Genomic DNA, 14,125 nt, shown 5'->3' with positions numbered 1-14,125 from the left:
GTCTTTTAGCCTGATAAATGTTTAATTTTTAAAACCTCTTTTGTGAGTTCAATTATGATTTTCCTCTTTGCTGTCAGAAGATGCTTTCCTCTTCTTTCCACCGCCCTTCTGTTTTCTCCCCTCTCCTGTACTCCTTGGCCCCCACCCCTTGGCCCCCACCCCTTCTTGGAACACGTGTATGCTCACCGGCGTGACCAAGAGGACCTAGAAGTGGCTGTGGCCTGCTTCAAGTAATCCAGGATAGGCTGTTTCCTCGCAGTGCGGCTTATTCTCGATTACTTGTTTCAGGAGGCAGCTTCTGTACGACAGTCGAAGCTTGAGTGCGATGGCGGGATTCCTCCGCTGTCTCCAAGTCAAATCGCAGTGCTGCAGGGTCGACACCTATACCGTGAGGACACCGAAATCCAAAACCCCTGCCCGGAGAACAGTGATTCAGCATTTTCTCCTGGTTTCTGAAATGTCAGTTACTAGTATGCATGTAAGGGATTTTGTAAGTCGATGGTTTATTTGTACCCATGAAAATGTACATATTTTATAAAGGGTATTTATTGTGTTAACCCAGCTCCGGGAAGCTACGGACAACTGTGCTTCAGTAGGATTTACAGGCTGTAACGGACCAAAGCGCACAGTCCTCCAGGATGGGCTGGGGATGGTAAGCCCCAAGAACATGAGAAGGGTTCCCCAACAACATTGCAGGCGGTCCCAGGGAAACGGAACATTGATCAAAAATGTGTGATAAAGGTCTCTGTTCGGAGTCCAAATGTTCCACTTTAGTAAAGGTCGTGGCCAAGGTTAAGTTTTCCCGAAAGTAGTGGAACGTCACTTTGTAGGTCCAGAGCGCCTCAGTAGTGGCTTCTGACCATCCTGGACTTTGATCATTTGGCTTTCGGATCACATCTGATTTTTTTCTTCTCCATCTGCCCTTGGTTGATTGCCAGACCTGCTTTCCTTGTTGGCCTTTATAGTCCCACCACAGTAGAGTGTGACTCCTGGCTTTCTTTATGTTTTGGCCCTCATCCATTACCCGGGTCTCTTGTCTTGACCCAATGCTCTGCCCCCACTGATCTCTCCTTCGACTTCTCAATACCCCTTCCAACCATTGACCAGCTTGGATTGGCCAAACCAACCTTCCTTCCTTCCTTCCTTCCTTCCTTCCTTCCTTCCTTCCTTCCTTCCTTCCTTCCTTCCTTCCTTCCTTCCTTCCTTCCTTCCTTCCTTCCTTCCTTCCTTCCTTCCTTCCTTCCTTCCTTCCTTCCTTCCTTCCTTCCTTCCTTTCTTCCGGGACTGCAAATCTTGCAAGTCTTCCTTTCTTCCTTCCTTCTTTCCGGGACTGCAAATCTTGCAAGTCTTCCTTCCTTCCTTCCTTCCGGGACTGCAAATCTTGCAAGTCTTCCTTCCGTCCTTCCTTCCTTCCGGGACTGCAAATCTTGCAAGTCTTCCTTTCTTCCGTCCTTCCTTCCTTCCGGGACTGCAAATCTTGCAAGTCTTCCTTTCTTCCGTCCTTCCTTTCTTCCTTCCTTCCTTCCGGGACTGCAAATCTTGCAAGTCTTCCTTTCTTCCGTCCTTCCTTTCTTCCTTCCTTCCTTCCGGGACTGCAAATCTTGCAAGTCTTCCTTCCTTCCTTCCTTCCTTCCTTCCTTCTTTCCTTCTTTCCTTCTTTCCTTCTTTCCTTCTTTCCTTCTTTCCTTCCTTCCTTCCTTCCTTCCTTCCTTCCTTCCTTCCTTCCTTCTTTCCTTCTTTCCTTCCTTCCTTCCTTCCGGGACTGCAAGCCTTCCTTCCTTGCTTCCTTCCTTGCTTCCTTCCTTCCGGGACTGCAAGCCTTCCTTGCTTGCTTCCTTCCTTCCTTCCTTCCGGGACTGCAAGCCTTCCTTCCTTTCTTCCTTCCTTGCTTACTTCCTTCCTTCCTTCCGGGACTGCAAGCCTTCCTTCCTTCCTTCCGGGACTGCAAGCCTTCCTTCCTTCCTTCCTTCCTTCCTTCCTTCCTTCCTTCCTTCCTTCCTTCCTTCCTTCCTTCCTTCCTTCCTTCCTTCCTTCCTTCCTTCCTTCCTTCCTTCCTTCCTTCCTTCCTTCCTTCCGGGAGTGCAAGCCTTCCTTCCTTCCTTCCTTCCTTCCTTCCTTCCGGGAGTGCAAGCCTTCCTTCCTTCCTTCCTTCCTTCCTTCCGGGAGTGCAAGCCTTCCTTCCTTCCTTCCTTCCTTCCTTCCTTCCTTCCTTCCTTCCTTCCTTCCGGGAGTGCAAGCCTTCCTTCCTTCCTTCCTTCCTTCCTTCCTTCCTTCCGGGAGTGCAAGCCTTCCTTCCTTCCTTCCTTCCTTCCTTCCTTCCTTCCGGGAGTGCAAGCCTTCCTTCCTTCCTTCCTTCCTTCCTTCCGGGAGTGCAAGCCTTCCTTCCTTCCTTCCTTCCTTCCTTCCGGGAGTGCAAGCCTTCCTTCCTTCCTTCCTTCCTTCCTTCCGGGAGTGCAAGCCTTCCTTCCTTCCTTCCTTCCTTCCGGGAGTGCAAGCCTTCCTTCCTTCCTTCCTTCCTTCCTTCCTTCCTTCCGGGAGTGCAAGCCTTCCTTCCTTCCTTCCTTCCGGGAGTGCAAGCCTTCCTTCCTTCCTTCCTTCCGGGACTGCAAGCCTTCCTTCCTGCCTGCCTGCCTGCCTGCCTGCCTTCCTTTTCCCTTTCCCTTCTTTTCCCTTTTCTTTTCCCTTTCCCTTCTTTTCCCTTTTCTTTTCCCTTTCCCTTTCCCTTTTCCCTTCCCCTTTCTGTTCCCTTTCTCTTCCCATGTTCGAAGTCAATGTGCTGCCCTAACTTCCTGCATGGGTTCCTCTTCCTTTTATTTCCCTTCTTAAATTAATGGAAGCATTCCAAAAGGCAAACCCTCTTTCATCAGTGGCGTAGGCCGAGTGTGGGGCAAACCCTGCCCTCGTTGCCGCTGCATACTGAGCTGTTCCTGGCGGCTACTGGGGGTGCAAGTTTGCTTGCTTGTTTTATGCGCAAGAAATGCCTTACTTATTTTGTTGAGTTTAAAGTTCTGCATAACAAGAAGCTGCTTGCCTGTGTAAAAGGAATGCACTCGTGTGACTTTATTACCCACGCTTTTCTGGAGTGTTGCCACGTCTGCAAAGCAGTCCAGCTCCTTGGGCAGGATATCGAGTTGTCTCGTGTTGGGTGTGAAACAATCCAGCATCCTGGTGCTTCCAGGCCTCTAACGCATCCGCTGCACTGGGACGCAGTGCCAGGACTTCCGGGCCCGCTCTCCGAGCTCTGGGTCAGCTTTTCTATGAAAGGGCGTGAATGAAGCAGTTGGGCATGCGAGGTGGCCAGTGGTGTGTCTGCCGGGCATGGTGTGCAGGATTGTGGTTTACGAACTTCAAAGCTAGCTACCAAGATCTGGCTCGCTTTATAAAAAGGTGGAGAATATATAGGCAATCATTGTCGGAGCTGTGGCGGCGGTGGTTAATGAAGGAGCGCCACGTTTACATATATGTAGATAACCGAATACAGGTACCACAAGGGTTTTTTGGCTATTATTTTTGGCTACAAGCCAAAATGAATGCATCGGGAGTACAGCTAGGGAGAGTTGGAGCATATGAGGGGGAACACCAACAATACTTGTAAGGGTTGTATGGCTATCCACCCATTGACTGCCCATAACCATGCTAAACCCTGTGGCCGTTCCTGCCCACTTCCTGCCCCTCCTAGCTCAAACTACATCCTCCTGACATCTCTTTGAGCTAAATTGATCAAGCCTTAAAATCAAACCCTGCACTCGAAGTTCCTGGCAGGGTTTTTTCAAAGCATACTTCTAATGCACGTTAATGGTTTAATCGGTGCTGTAAAGTTCTACTGATGTAACAAAAATGTCTTAGCCAGGTCTGCCATTGCACCTTGATTTATAAGCAGTATGTGTGTCCTTCACTGAAGTCCTGGTAAAAACAAGCATTAGCAAAGCCAACTATTTTGGCTTGTGTATAGGTACTAGATAGGCACTGCTCTGAGATGCCCAGGTACCTGCGCCATTTTACGGCCGCTGCCTTTAATGTCTAATTAGTATCATTACGGCAATACCTGGCAAATGCCTTTCCCCTGTTTTCACAAAAGCCAAAACTGTTGCCATTGCCAATGCTTGTTATAATTGTGTCCGGGTCATTGCTGCCTTTCATCCCCACAGTCGATGGAATGAGTTGCATGTAATTGGGTAAGGGCAGCGTCTGTAATTTATAATGCCAGGAAAAGTAGCCTCTGGGGGTTCAAACTTGGGCCGACCCCGAGTCGGCACACAAAAGCCCAACCCGATAAAGGAACACTTTCTTCCTTATTTCAGGGAGACCCCTGCTCTAGGCTCGCGTGCACACTAAGGGCCACCGCGTATGCGATTCTAGCTGCACCTTTGCCTGTGGTATTGGTGGAATGGCCCCGTGATGCAGCCACTGGCTCGTGTGTGGCAGGGGGCCTTCTTGGCCCCCTTCTCTTGGAGCTGCAGACGCGTTGGCACTGCTACTGCTGCTCGGGATCTTCAATCTGTGGTTGTCCGTCTTCTCTTGCTGCCCACAGACCACCCCTGGCCCTCTAGGCGCCATTGGCAGTGCCCGTTCAATTAATGCCCCTTGTCTTTGCCACCCTGCATTTCAGATACTTTTTCCTGCAAGGGGGTGGCCCATGCGTTGAGCTCTCCCCACCCCCTCAACCCCCCCACTCCACATGTGGTGGTTCCTCTTGCGCTGCCTCACCACACACGCATCTCATACACCAGTAACGTCCTATGTGAGAGTTTTGATGCGACTTCTGCACAGCATTGATCAGAACATGACACATGCTTACCAAATGCCTGCAGTTTCTGCACTCTGAAAGCTCCGGTAGTAGTAGGGCGTGAGTGCTTGTGGTAGTAAGTGTCCAGCAGTAGTTCTTTGGACTTCACTGGGTGTATTCTTTGATCTGAAGCAGTAGTTCTTTCCAAGGTCCACTCGTAGTATTGTACGATTTCCAACATGGGTACCCTAACTAAAACTAGCGTTGGCTCAGAGGGCTTGAGTAAGTTAGACGTTCAGGGGTGTCAGATTTTGAATGGGCGACCTCTGACGCTGTGACGTGAATGGTTTGATCTAGGACCTCCATGAAAACCTTTGTTCTGCCGACATTTGCCCATTCGAGCCGGCGCCCCTTGCCGCCCGTCCCTTTTTCAACCACCCCGGTTTTGGTGTAAATCAATGACATCTGTTTTTGCTTACACTATTCTGCAGCGCTTTGGGATATCCACTCCATGCAAGGCACTATATCATATCCGCATGGTTTTGAGAGAGGTTCTACAAATGGCTGCATGTGTTGGGTTTACAGGGATTTTGGGACGTGAGTCCTCTTGATGTCTTCCAGTCAGAGAAGCTTCTAGGGTGCAATTCTTTATATCCCCCCCCCAACCACCCAAAATGATGTGCTCTCAGAAGGTGTGCGGTTTTCTGCACTGCACAGGACACATGTAAATGCATGGCGTTATGCAGCGTGGTCCAGCACGCCAGCCTCATTTATGGCACCTCTTTATTTTATTTCTAATATGCAACACTGGCTACAGAAATCCTGGGGCTACACCCCGCTGGAAGTTAACGCACTGGTGTCAGACCATCCACACTAAAGCTATTCATTCAATGTATCCGCCTATACAGATTCACACCCATGATGACCTAGTGGTGTCTGCTTCAGCAGCAGCACAGTAACTCACTGAGCTATCAGACCATCATCCTTTATATCCCCTGCCGGGCTCATGTTTAAACTTCTAAAGAACTTCTCGTTTTTGATGTGGGGGGGGGCTTCTGGGCAGCTGTTCACCTGCGTATGCTTATGTGGCCGAGGATCAGCGCCTGCAAAAGCGACCTGCTTGAAGTTCCACATGCAATCGTTTGGGTGACATGGGACATTGACCGGCTTGTGCGATGTCTTGTACCTATGGGTACCAGTCACCACGGACAAGTCAAAATATATAATTTTGTTGGGGTGGGGGTATGAAACGAAAACCTATGGCTGTGAGTTTTCTCAGTAAGGCGATCCCCTTCCAAAAAGGGGGAGATTGAAAGTGCTCTAAATTCTTCTGCTGGCTCCCCGTTCTAGTTGTGATAGATAATGTGGGCGATAAAGTGTAGTTTGGCGGGAGACGAGAAGAAATTCAAAAGTGTTTGTCGCCATGTGAACCTTCCTTCGCATCCTGCATGTGGCCACATCGTCCTCGTGCTGCGTGTCCGGCCGGCAGTGCGGTCTTGCCAGCCTTGTGCTTATTGCTGTTCCTTCCTCCGCAGGTGTATGTTTTAAAGAGGCCTTATGTAGATGAGTTCCTGCGACGGATGGGAGAACTGTTCGAGTGTGTCCTGTTCACTGCCAGCCTTGCAAAGGTAAGTGGAAGAGCTGTTCAGGGGAGGCTGCTCTCCTGTGATCGCTCGTCATGTGATGGAACAGGTCTACTGGGTCTATGTGTGGACATGTTACACCGCCTGCCCCTTTGGTTTCCAGTGCATGTGCCCGAGTCTTAATTCGGTGCCGGCTAGAGGGGTGTCCTTTTAGAACTTGCCTCTAATTTGGGTAGGGGATTCTCCTTCTTCTAGAGCAGTGGTCTAAGAACTGTGGCAGGGGGTGTCCAGGGTGGCGGTGGGAAGGGGGGGGGGTTATTGGGGAGGAGGGGTGCTATGTGTTTGTGTTTTGGTAAACACAGACCTATGCCTATTGAAACTCCTGTTTCTCACCATCTTCTAGTTGGGGGCCTGGTCTATACGTGGCAGCAAGATCTAGTGCACGGGCCTCCCTCCATTCCGAAGCGTGAGGTGCTCTCGGCTTGAACCCATCTGTGCTGCTGAGGAGGGGCATTATGGTCTGGTTATTGCACCATGTCCTCTACCTCCCTTGTCTGCTCCCTCGCTGGGGATGCCATTTAATTGCAATTCCTCTTCAGCTTCCTGGCTGTCACTTGGCACTGTAACCACGTTAATTCATACATTGACCCTCGAGGCACCACAGCAGCAGACGGGCTCCTGATTAACATTAGCTTCTTGAAATCCTTAAATTACACAGCACATTACTTCAGAACCTCAAAGATTTTCAAGTAAATTGGGGGAAAAAATACGCAGTTTAGAGGATGTCTGCCTTGAATTTCTTTTATTTTATATGTAATATCTTTGTAACCCTTCAATAAATGGCATGGGAAATCCATGATTTATCAAACATCCAGGGGTCTTATTGTATTGTTGGGTGGGACTCCCAGGTATGCCAGAGGATGACTGGGGGTCTGCCTGACTTCGAGGGCCCAACACCCCTGCCAGAATAAACAGAGGATTCAGCTAAGGGCAAGTTAGAACTGCGCTTTATTACAAATAAAAACAGGGATAAATACAAGAATATGGGAATCCTGCAGTACATCTCAGCTCTCCCTGGCACACAGGCCAGTTTTGTGCATGTGTGGCGTCATCTCCTAAGCACTTCCCCGAAAAACCTAGCATCATTGGGGATTAAGAGCACTATTACATATAGAGGTTTTTCTACTGGTCATTGCATGTCAGGTGGCTGGCCTGTCCTGTCCCCAAGAAACTACTACATTGTTGCAGAGTAATGGGCTTACCATTGGTCCATGCCCCTTGCCACCCACCCCAGAATTTCTAAGCTTTGATTGGTTAGGGCTGATCTCCCCAGGCCTGGGACTTGATTCGGTTCTCAGCCCGCTGTGCACCTCTTCAAGGTGATGTGAACAATTGTGTCTGTATTGTAACTTGTGTGTACCACCTTTGCCAATTGAGATTGCGCTCCTTCCGTTTTAACATTATTGCCACCTGCGTCTGTTTGCTGGGATCAGCTCTGCTTTCCGACTACTGGCGAATGTCAATTGTCTCATCTGACTGTAGCACGTGCTTGGAGATCAAAAAATCATCTCTTCAGCTTGCATTTATGAGGAATTATTCTGTTTTTCTGTAGCTGGTTCCCTTGTCGTTTAGAGATTGGAATGTGTCCGCGTATCTCGGACCTTGGCTGCGAGCCTGCTTCGTGCTTTGTGCAGCCTGAATCGGCTCCCTCCATCTACAGCTCTGTGGCTTTTGGGCCTTCTGTAATTTTCCTTAGATGTATAATATGATTTCTACATGTTCATGCTATTCTAGGTACTCTATATGTTAAGTCACACATGGTCCTATCAGGTTCCCTATATCCCTGTAGTTCCATAGAGTTGTTTGCGTTTAAGCATCTGCAAGCTTGATCAGGATCTTTTGGTCCTTGCGGTTCTGCATTACTGTATTTGGCTAATGAAAAAACAATAAAAGCATGGTCCATGTATGTGTGTGTGTGTGTGTGTGTGTGTGTGTGTGTACTTCGTGACTAACGCTTGTACGTCGTGGGGTCACTAATGACGTCGGCATCGTGGCTTCTTGGTGCTTAGTGGAGACTGTCCATATAGGTGTTTCTGTCCACGATCTCTGGTTCTTCTCCTATACCTTTGAAGACTTGTATTCGGTCTGTACGCCTGACTGAGAGGATACCTTTCACTGTACTTGTCAATCATTAGTGCACTCAGGATTAGTCTGAAATAAGATGGGTGGTTGCGAGTATTTCTGGCTCTTCGTCCTGCCATGAATTTGGTTGAGAAGGGGCTATTTTAGGACCCTCTCTTCAGTATGTAGGAAAGCTTGACCAAGTCATAGATCTTGGTAGATGGAGGCTGCTCTCAAGGGGTGTGCTCTAAAGTGTCCTTCCAATTGTTCCTCCCCGTCCGGATCAAGAGTAGTGAACTTCCATTTCTTCCAGTGGAGATCATAACAAAATTAAATCGTGTTGACTTTTTGCCTTCCCAGTATGCTGACCCAGTGACAGACCTCCTGGACAAACGTGGAGTGTTCCGGTCGCGTCTCTTCAGGGAATCCTGTGTCTTTCATCAGGGCTGCTATGTCAAAGATCTTAGTCGCTTGGGGAGAGATTTGAAAAAGACAATCATCCTGGATAACTCCCCTGCATCCTACATCTTTCATCCTGAGAATGCAGTAAGTACAAGTGGCACAAAACGTAACACACTCCACATATGTGCATGGAAAGATGAACCATGTGCCCACGTGGGTGGGAAGCAGAATGTACCGAGTATTTTGAGCTCCGGGTAATTTCTAGAATTTGAATGAACGCGAGACCAAAGGGGGAAAAACCTAGCGTTGCTCACAGTTTATCAAGGATGCTGTGGAGAGCCTGAGAAGGCATGTTCTTGCACTCAACCAAGTAGCTTGCAGCGTTTAACAGCTTCCAATAGCCACTTTCACTGTCCAGAAAAAAGAAAGTCAAAAAGTAGCACAAGGGAAGTAAAGGGAGAATTGCAGGCACTTTGTTTCTCAGAGGGAAGACTGATATTTTGGATCTTGAGGGAATATTCAACCAATCCAGTTTCTCAGAACCTGGTAAATAACCACTGGTTTAGCAGTGTTCTAACTGCCAATTAAGCAATAATGGACTGTTCCTGGCCGGTAATGGCCCAGGGCCTAATTCGTGAGGTCCTTAATGCCAGGACCCTGTGCATTAACAGTCTGCACCATTGCTATTGGCACCCTGTCTTTCTAGCCTTGGTGCTGAGAGAAACCAATTTTGTCTGAAACAACGGCTCTTGGCTACGCCGTGACCCGACAAACGACCTCCCGTAAAATAGTTGCCATTGAAATGGAGGGCTGGGCTGTGTGGCACTGTGAAGGGTTGTTGCTAATTCAGTAGGGGAGAAGTAGTGGGCTGTGAGTGTCATGCATTTTAGAGGAAAAGCCATTAGCAAAGGGGAGGAGGTCAAGAATATTGGCTAGGGAGGTGTGAACAAAGCTTGAAAGGAAGATAAAAGTTTCTGAGGGAAGAGATTAGGTTTTTGAAGTAGGAGGATTTGTGCAGAGGTGAGGGCAGCAATGGAATGTAGGCTAGGTGAAGGGTTGGGGTCTGGGATTTGTTTTGTGGTTGTATATCACAGAGCAAGTTCGTTTTTAGGTTCTGGATCATTGATATGATCAGGGGCTCCCAGGTGTGGGAATGTGCATATGCAGGTTAACCTTAGTCCGAAGGAGTCCTAAGTGAATAGAGATGGTCATAAAATGCACGTTCCACGGAAAATACCGGAATAATGCCAATGCACAGGTCCGAGGAGGAAAGAGAAAGACCAGTTCAAGAGTTCCCACCAGAGTGCTTTGGCTGGTTGTGGATAGGATGGAGTTGCGCTGTAGGCAGAGGGCTGAAGAAGGCTTGGGATTTCTATTCACCCAGCATGACAATGGGGATGTCAGTGGGAAGTAACTCTGGATAAAAGATTCTTGTCAGGGAAGGAGTTTGGGGAAGGGGTGTCTGTAGAGCGGCAGAACTTTGAGGAGTGGGAGGGAGAAGTTGAATAGTGGCATATTCAAAAGAGGAGTAGGTGATGTCTGAGCGGGTCATGGGGCCAGTGATGAGGGCCAAATTGACGAGGAACCCCATTCCACTGCCCTTTCCATCAGGACAGCGAAAGTGGGAGAAGGTATTTGTGATTGTGGGGAGCCACAGAGTAGCAGAATCATGAGGGGAGATCCAGGTTTCTGTGACATCAAGAAGTGGAAGTTGAGGATTATTAGAGTCAGTGTTTAGGGAAGTAGGAAAACCTGTTGCATAGGAAATGAAGGAGTAAAGTAAGGTGGGGGAAGAGGAGCAAGTGTTGTGTAGGTGAGGGGGGTTAATCGGGGGTTGGAGATCCTGGGGGAATGAGAGTGTCGGAAATATAGAGTTGTGGGGAGTGAGGTAGAAGAAGTTAGGCCCAGTTGTGGCTGCAGGCTATCGGAGAAGGGGAGGAGAAGAGTACAAGGAGGAAGGTTTCAAAGTCAAAGTGTATGATCGAGGGTAAAAGAAGCGGGCAAGTGTGGAATGTAGAGGAAAGGTTCAGCCCAAGCGGGAGAGGGTAGGCGAGTGCGCGACAGGAGGAGTCTGTCTGGCAAAGAGCTGGTATAAGTTCTGAGTTGGTCTAGAATAGGTGTAAAGGCAACCAAAAGTCACTTATCGGGCTCGAAAACCGGGATTGTCCTTAGTTATTCAAGTTAATAACAGGTCTGCATTGAATGGAGAATCTCTTGGTCGACAGATCCCTATGTGTGGAGTCAAAAGTCGGGTGAAGTGCAAGCACGGCAAAGTCCTGGCTTGAGCAGAGTTCTGGAAATAGTCTAACGGGGAGTTGTCCGTTGCTGCTTTTGCCCTTACCTGCAGACACCAAACAGCTGTTAGTAGAGGAACAGAAGAAATGTGAATATCCTAATGAAGTAAAGGATACATAAGGATAAGGAGACAGGCTGATAATGAACATACTAGTGTTACTCAACCCCCCCCCCGACCCCAACTACAGATGAGCAGTAAGCCAATTGCATAGAATGGAGAGGAGGAAGATTAATTTCAAGACTAAACTGAGTCTCTGGGACTACTTCATTATGAACGCTCCAGATGGTACAGACGCTACTGTCATTGTTTCCAAACGATGCCCAGACCCCATTTCCTCATGTTTTAAAATCAATATACTAGAAGAGGATGGTGATTTTTGCTTAAGGGTTTGATTAACCAAACCCTGTCACATTTAATGCACCTTATGGAACCGGTTATAAAGCATCTTAAGCATACAATTCTAGCATTGTCAACTACAGGACCTGTTATTTGAGGATCAGAAATCCTATCTCAGCACCACCGGATCCCATTCTTCCCTGTGAGATGACTTCATAATGGTCACCACAGCAAGAGGGAAGCAGTGGCAATCCGCTGTCCTCTTAAAGAGGCATGTACAGATAAGCAAAGCAGATGCATTCATGCACTGGGTCAGAAAGCATGCACTACATCCCACATAAACCAGACTCATTGCCATAATATTACTAGCAAGGTACGACTGTTAAAATAGGAAAAAAGTTAGCCTTTTATAAAGGCACTAGCGGTATCACCCGGCATTGCATGGGTCTGTAACTGACGTGCACGTGGAGGTCTGCTATAGCCTTGTGTATGTTTTATTGTGTCATAACTTCCTGTTTTTGAAAAATCACAAAATCGGCAAATCTCCTGAAATCGGTGATACTAATTGCATAGGGCCAGGCCCCAGCCTGTACAGGGCAAATTGATGGGCTTGGTCAGAGTTCACCATTGCCAGTACACACCAAACTGATATGCCGACCTTGGGCCACCAACTGTTATGGGGCTGGAGCCAACCCCGAACGTACAAACACACTTTCACAAATATATATACATTTCTAAGAGAAAATCGGATAAATGGGCACATTTTTACAAGAGGGTCAACTTGCATCGGACACCATGATCAAGACCAGTGTAAATGGAGTCGAGACAGCAGAAAGACCAAAGTGGGTGAAGCATTGGAATGATCCAAGAAGAACTAGACAGTGGGGTCTTTAGGCGCAATCACCAGTAGACTATTCCATAAGAGGGGGGAGGCTGGCTGTTGGCAATGGGTAAAGAGCCTCTTGGGTCTGGCCTCTTTTAAAGAAACCCACCCTGGACCCTGACTCCCCAAATTACCGTCCAATCACCACTGTGCCATTCCTGTTGAACATTCTGGACAAGGCTGCTGCTTATCTACAGATTCATTCTTACCTAGAAGCTCACAACATCCTTGGAAAAAGGCAATCTGGCTTCCACCCTCTTCGCAGCACAGAGTGAGCATTACTTGATCTAAAGAACCAACTACTCGAAGCCATGGACAAAGGCAAGTCCTCACTCCTCCTACTCCTGGATCCCTCGGCAGGCTTTGACTTGGTTGACCACAAAATCCTGTGTAAACTTCTCACTGACATTGCCCACTTCTCCCAAGAAGCCACCGCCTGGATCACCTCCTTCTTGGATGGTCGAGCTACGAGTGTTTTTTTGGACCAGGCATCGGCATCTCCATCCCCCATTGGATGTGGGGTTCGACAAGGCTCCTGTACCTCCTCCACTCTCTATAATCTATTCACTCTCCCCCTATTCAGCGACCTAGAGGAGTTCGGCATAGCCGTTACTAACTATGCCGATGACGCACACATTCTCCTCCCCCTAACAGGTAACTATGAGCAAGACCTCGACACCCTCCAAGAAACCTATGCGTGCATCCAGGCTTGGATGGCTGCCAATGGCCTATGTCTAAACTGGGGAAAAAACAGAAATCCTACTAGCGGGCCCCAAAGCATCCCTAAAAAAGAAAAAACTAGATGACAAATACAGCTCTTTCAGTATTGAAAACACTGTTATTACAACATCCACTGCAGTGAAAACCCTTGTTGTCTACTTATACTCCACCTTATCAATGGATAGGCAAGTCAGCGCCATATCATCATGATAATCAGTGTCACTCCCATCAAAAATTATAAATGCTGTGAAACCCTACCTGTCACCATAGAACTGCCTCAACATCGCTACAGCCGCAATTGGCGCAAGGCTGGATTACTGCAACATCCTACTCCTAGGCACGTCAGCAAAGAACATCATTAGACTGCAAATTGCACAAAACAGTGCCCTCAGAGCTGCACTCAATATCCCAAGGAGAGAGCACATCTCCCAGGCAAGAAAAGAGGCCCACTGGCACCCGATCAAAGAACGCACAACATTCAAGGCGCTCACAATCACACACAGATGCATTGCCCAGACCGCCCCAGCCTACCTAGTGGAAATAATTCACCAGGTTCCTGCCCACAGACCAAAACGGGACCAATACTCTCACCTACTTTCAGTCCCAGTATTCAACAGAGCTAAAGCTGGCGGCACTAGCTTTGAAGTATTAGCCCCTAAAGCTTGGAACACGCTTCCGATCAGTTTAAGATATGCAGAATCCCTAACAATGTTCAGAAAGGCACTAAAAACAAAGCTATTTAACTAAACCCGCTACTGCACTGTTTCAAACATTGTTCCACTGTAACCTCGGAACACCCATTCAACACTGTCATTGAATGTCTGGAATTGTCTCTGTAACAACCGTCATTGATTATCTCTGTAACAACTGGCATAAGTGAACATTCTGTAACGGTGCCAAAATGCCTCCAGGCCGCTGGGCGCCTTATAAATCCAAATAAATGAATAAAGAGGTCCAACACCACCAGACAAACGGCCTGCATCATCATGGAAACCATACCCACAGCAGTACACACAAAGCCAACACTGCTCAAAAAAGGCATAGAGACCTAAGGCAGA

The 14,125-nt window shown here is 48.1% G+C and overlaps 1 protein-coding gene across 1 annotated transcript in view; it reads left to right on the top strand.

Annotated features, from left to right (window-relative positions):
• Positions 1 to 14,125, top strand: part of CTDSP2 (CTD small phosphatase 2) — a 214,395-nt gene that overhangs the window by 154,840 nt on the left and 45,430 nt on the right. The window contains exons 6-7 of the mRNA XM_069653364.1: positions 6,262 to 6,354; positions 8,791 to 8,976. Of these exons, the coding sequence (XP_069509465.1) occupies positions 6,262 to 6,354; positions 8,791 to 8,976 (279 nt within the window). The remainder of the gene's footprint in view (positions 1 to 6,261; positions 6,355 to 8,790; positions 8,977 to 14,125) is intronic.

Source organism: Ambystoma mexicanum, chromosome 3q (assembly GCF_040938575.1).
Source record: "Ambystoma mexicanum isolate Mex_15411 chromosome 3q, UKY_AmexF1_1, whole genome shotgun sequence".
Lineage (NCBI taxonomy): Eukaryota > Metazoa > Chordata > Amphibia > Caudata > Ambystomatidae > Ambystoma > Ambystoma mexicanum.
The sequence above is the reverse complement of the archived record's forward strand: the minus strand, read 5'-3'. Positions and strand labels throughout refer to the sequence as shown.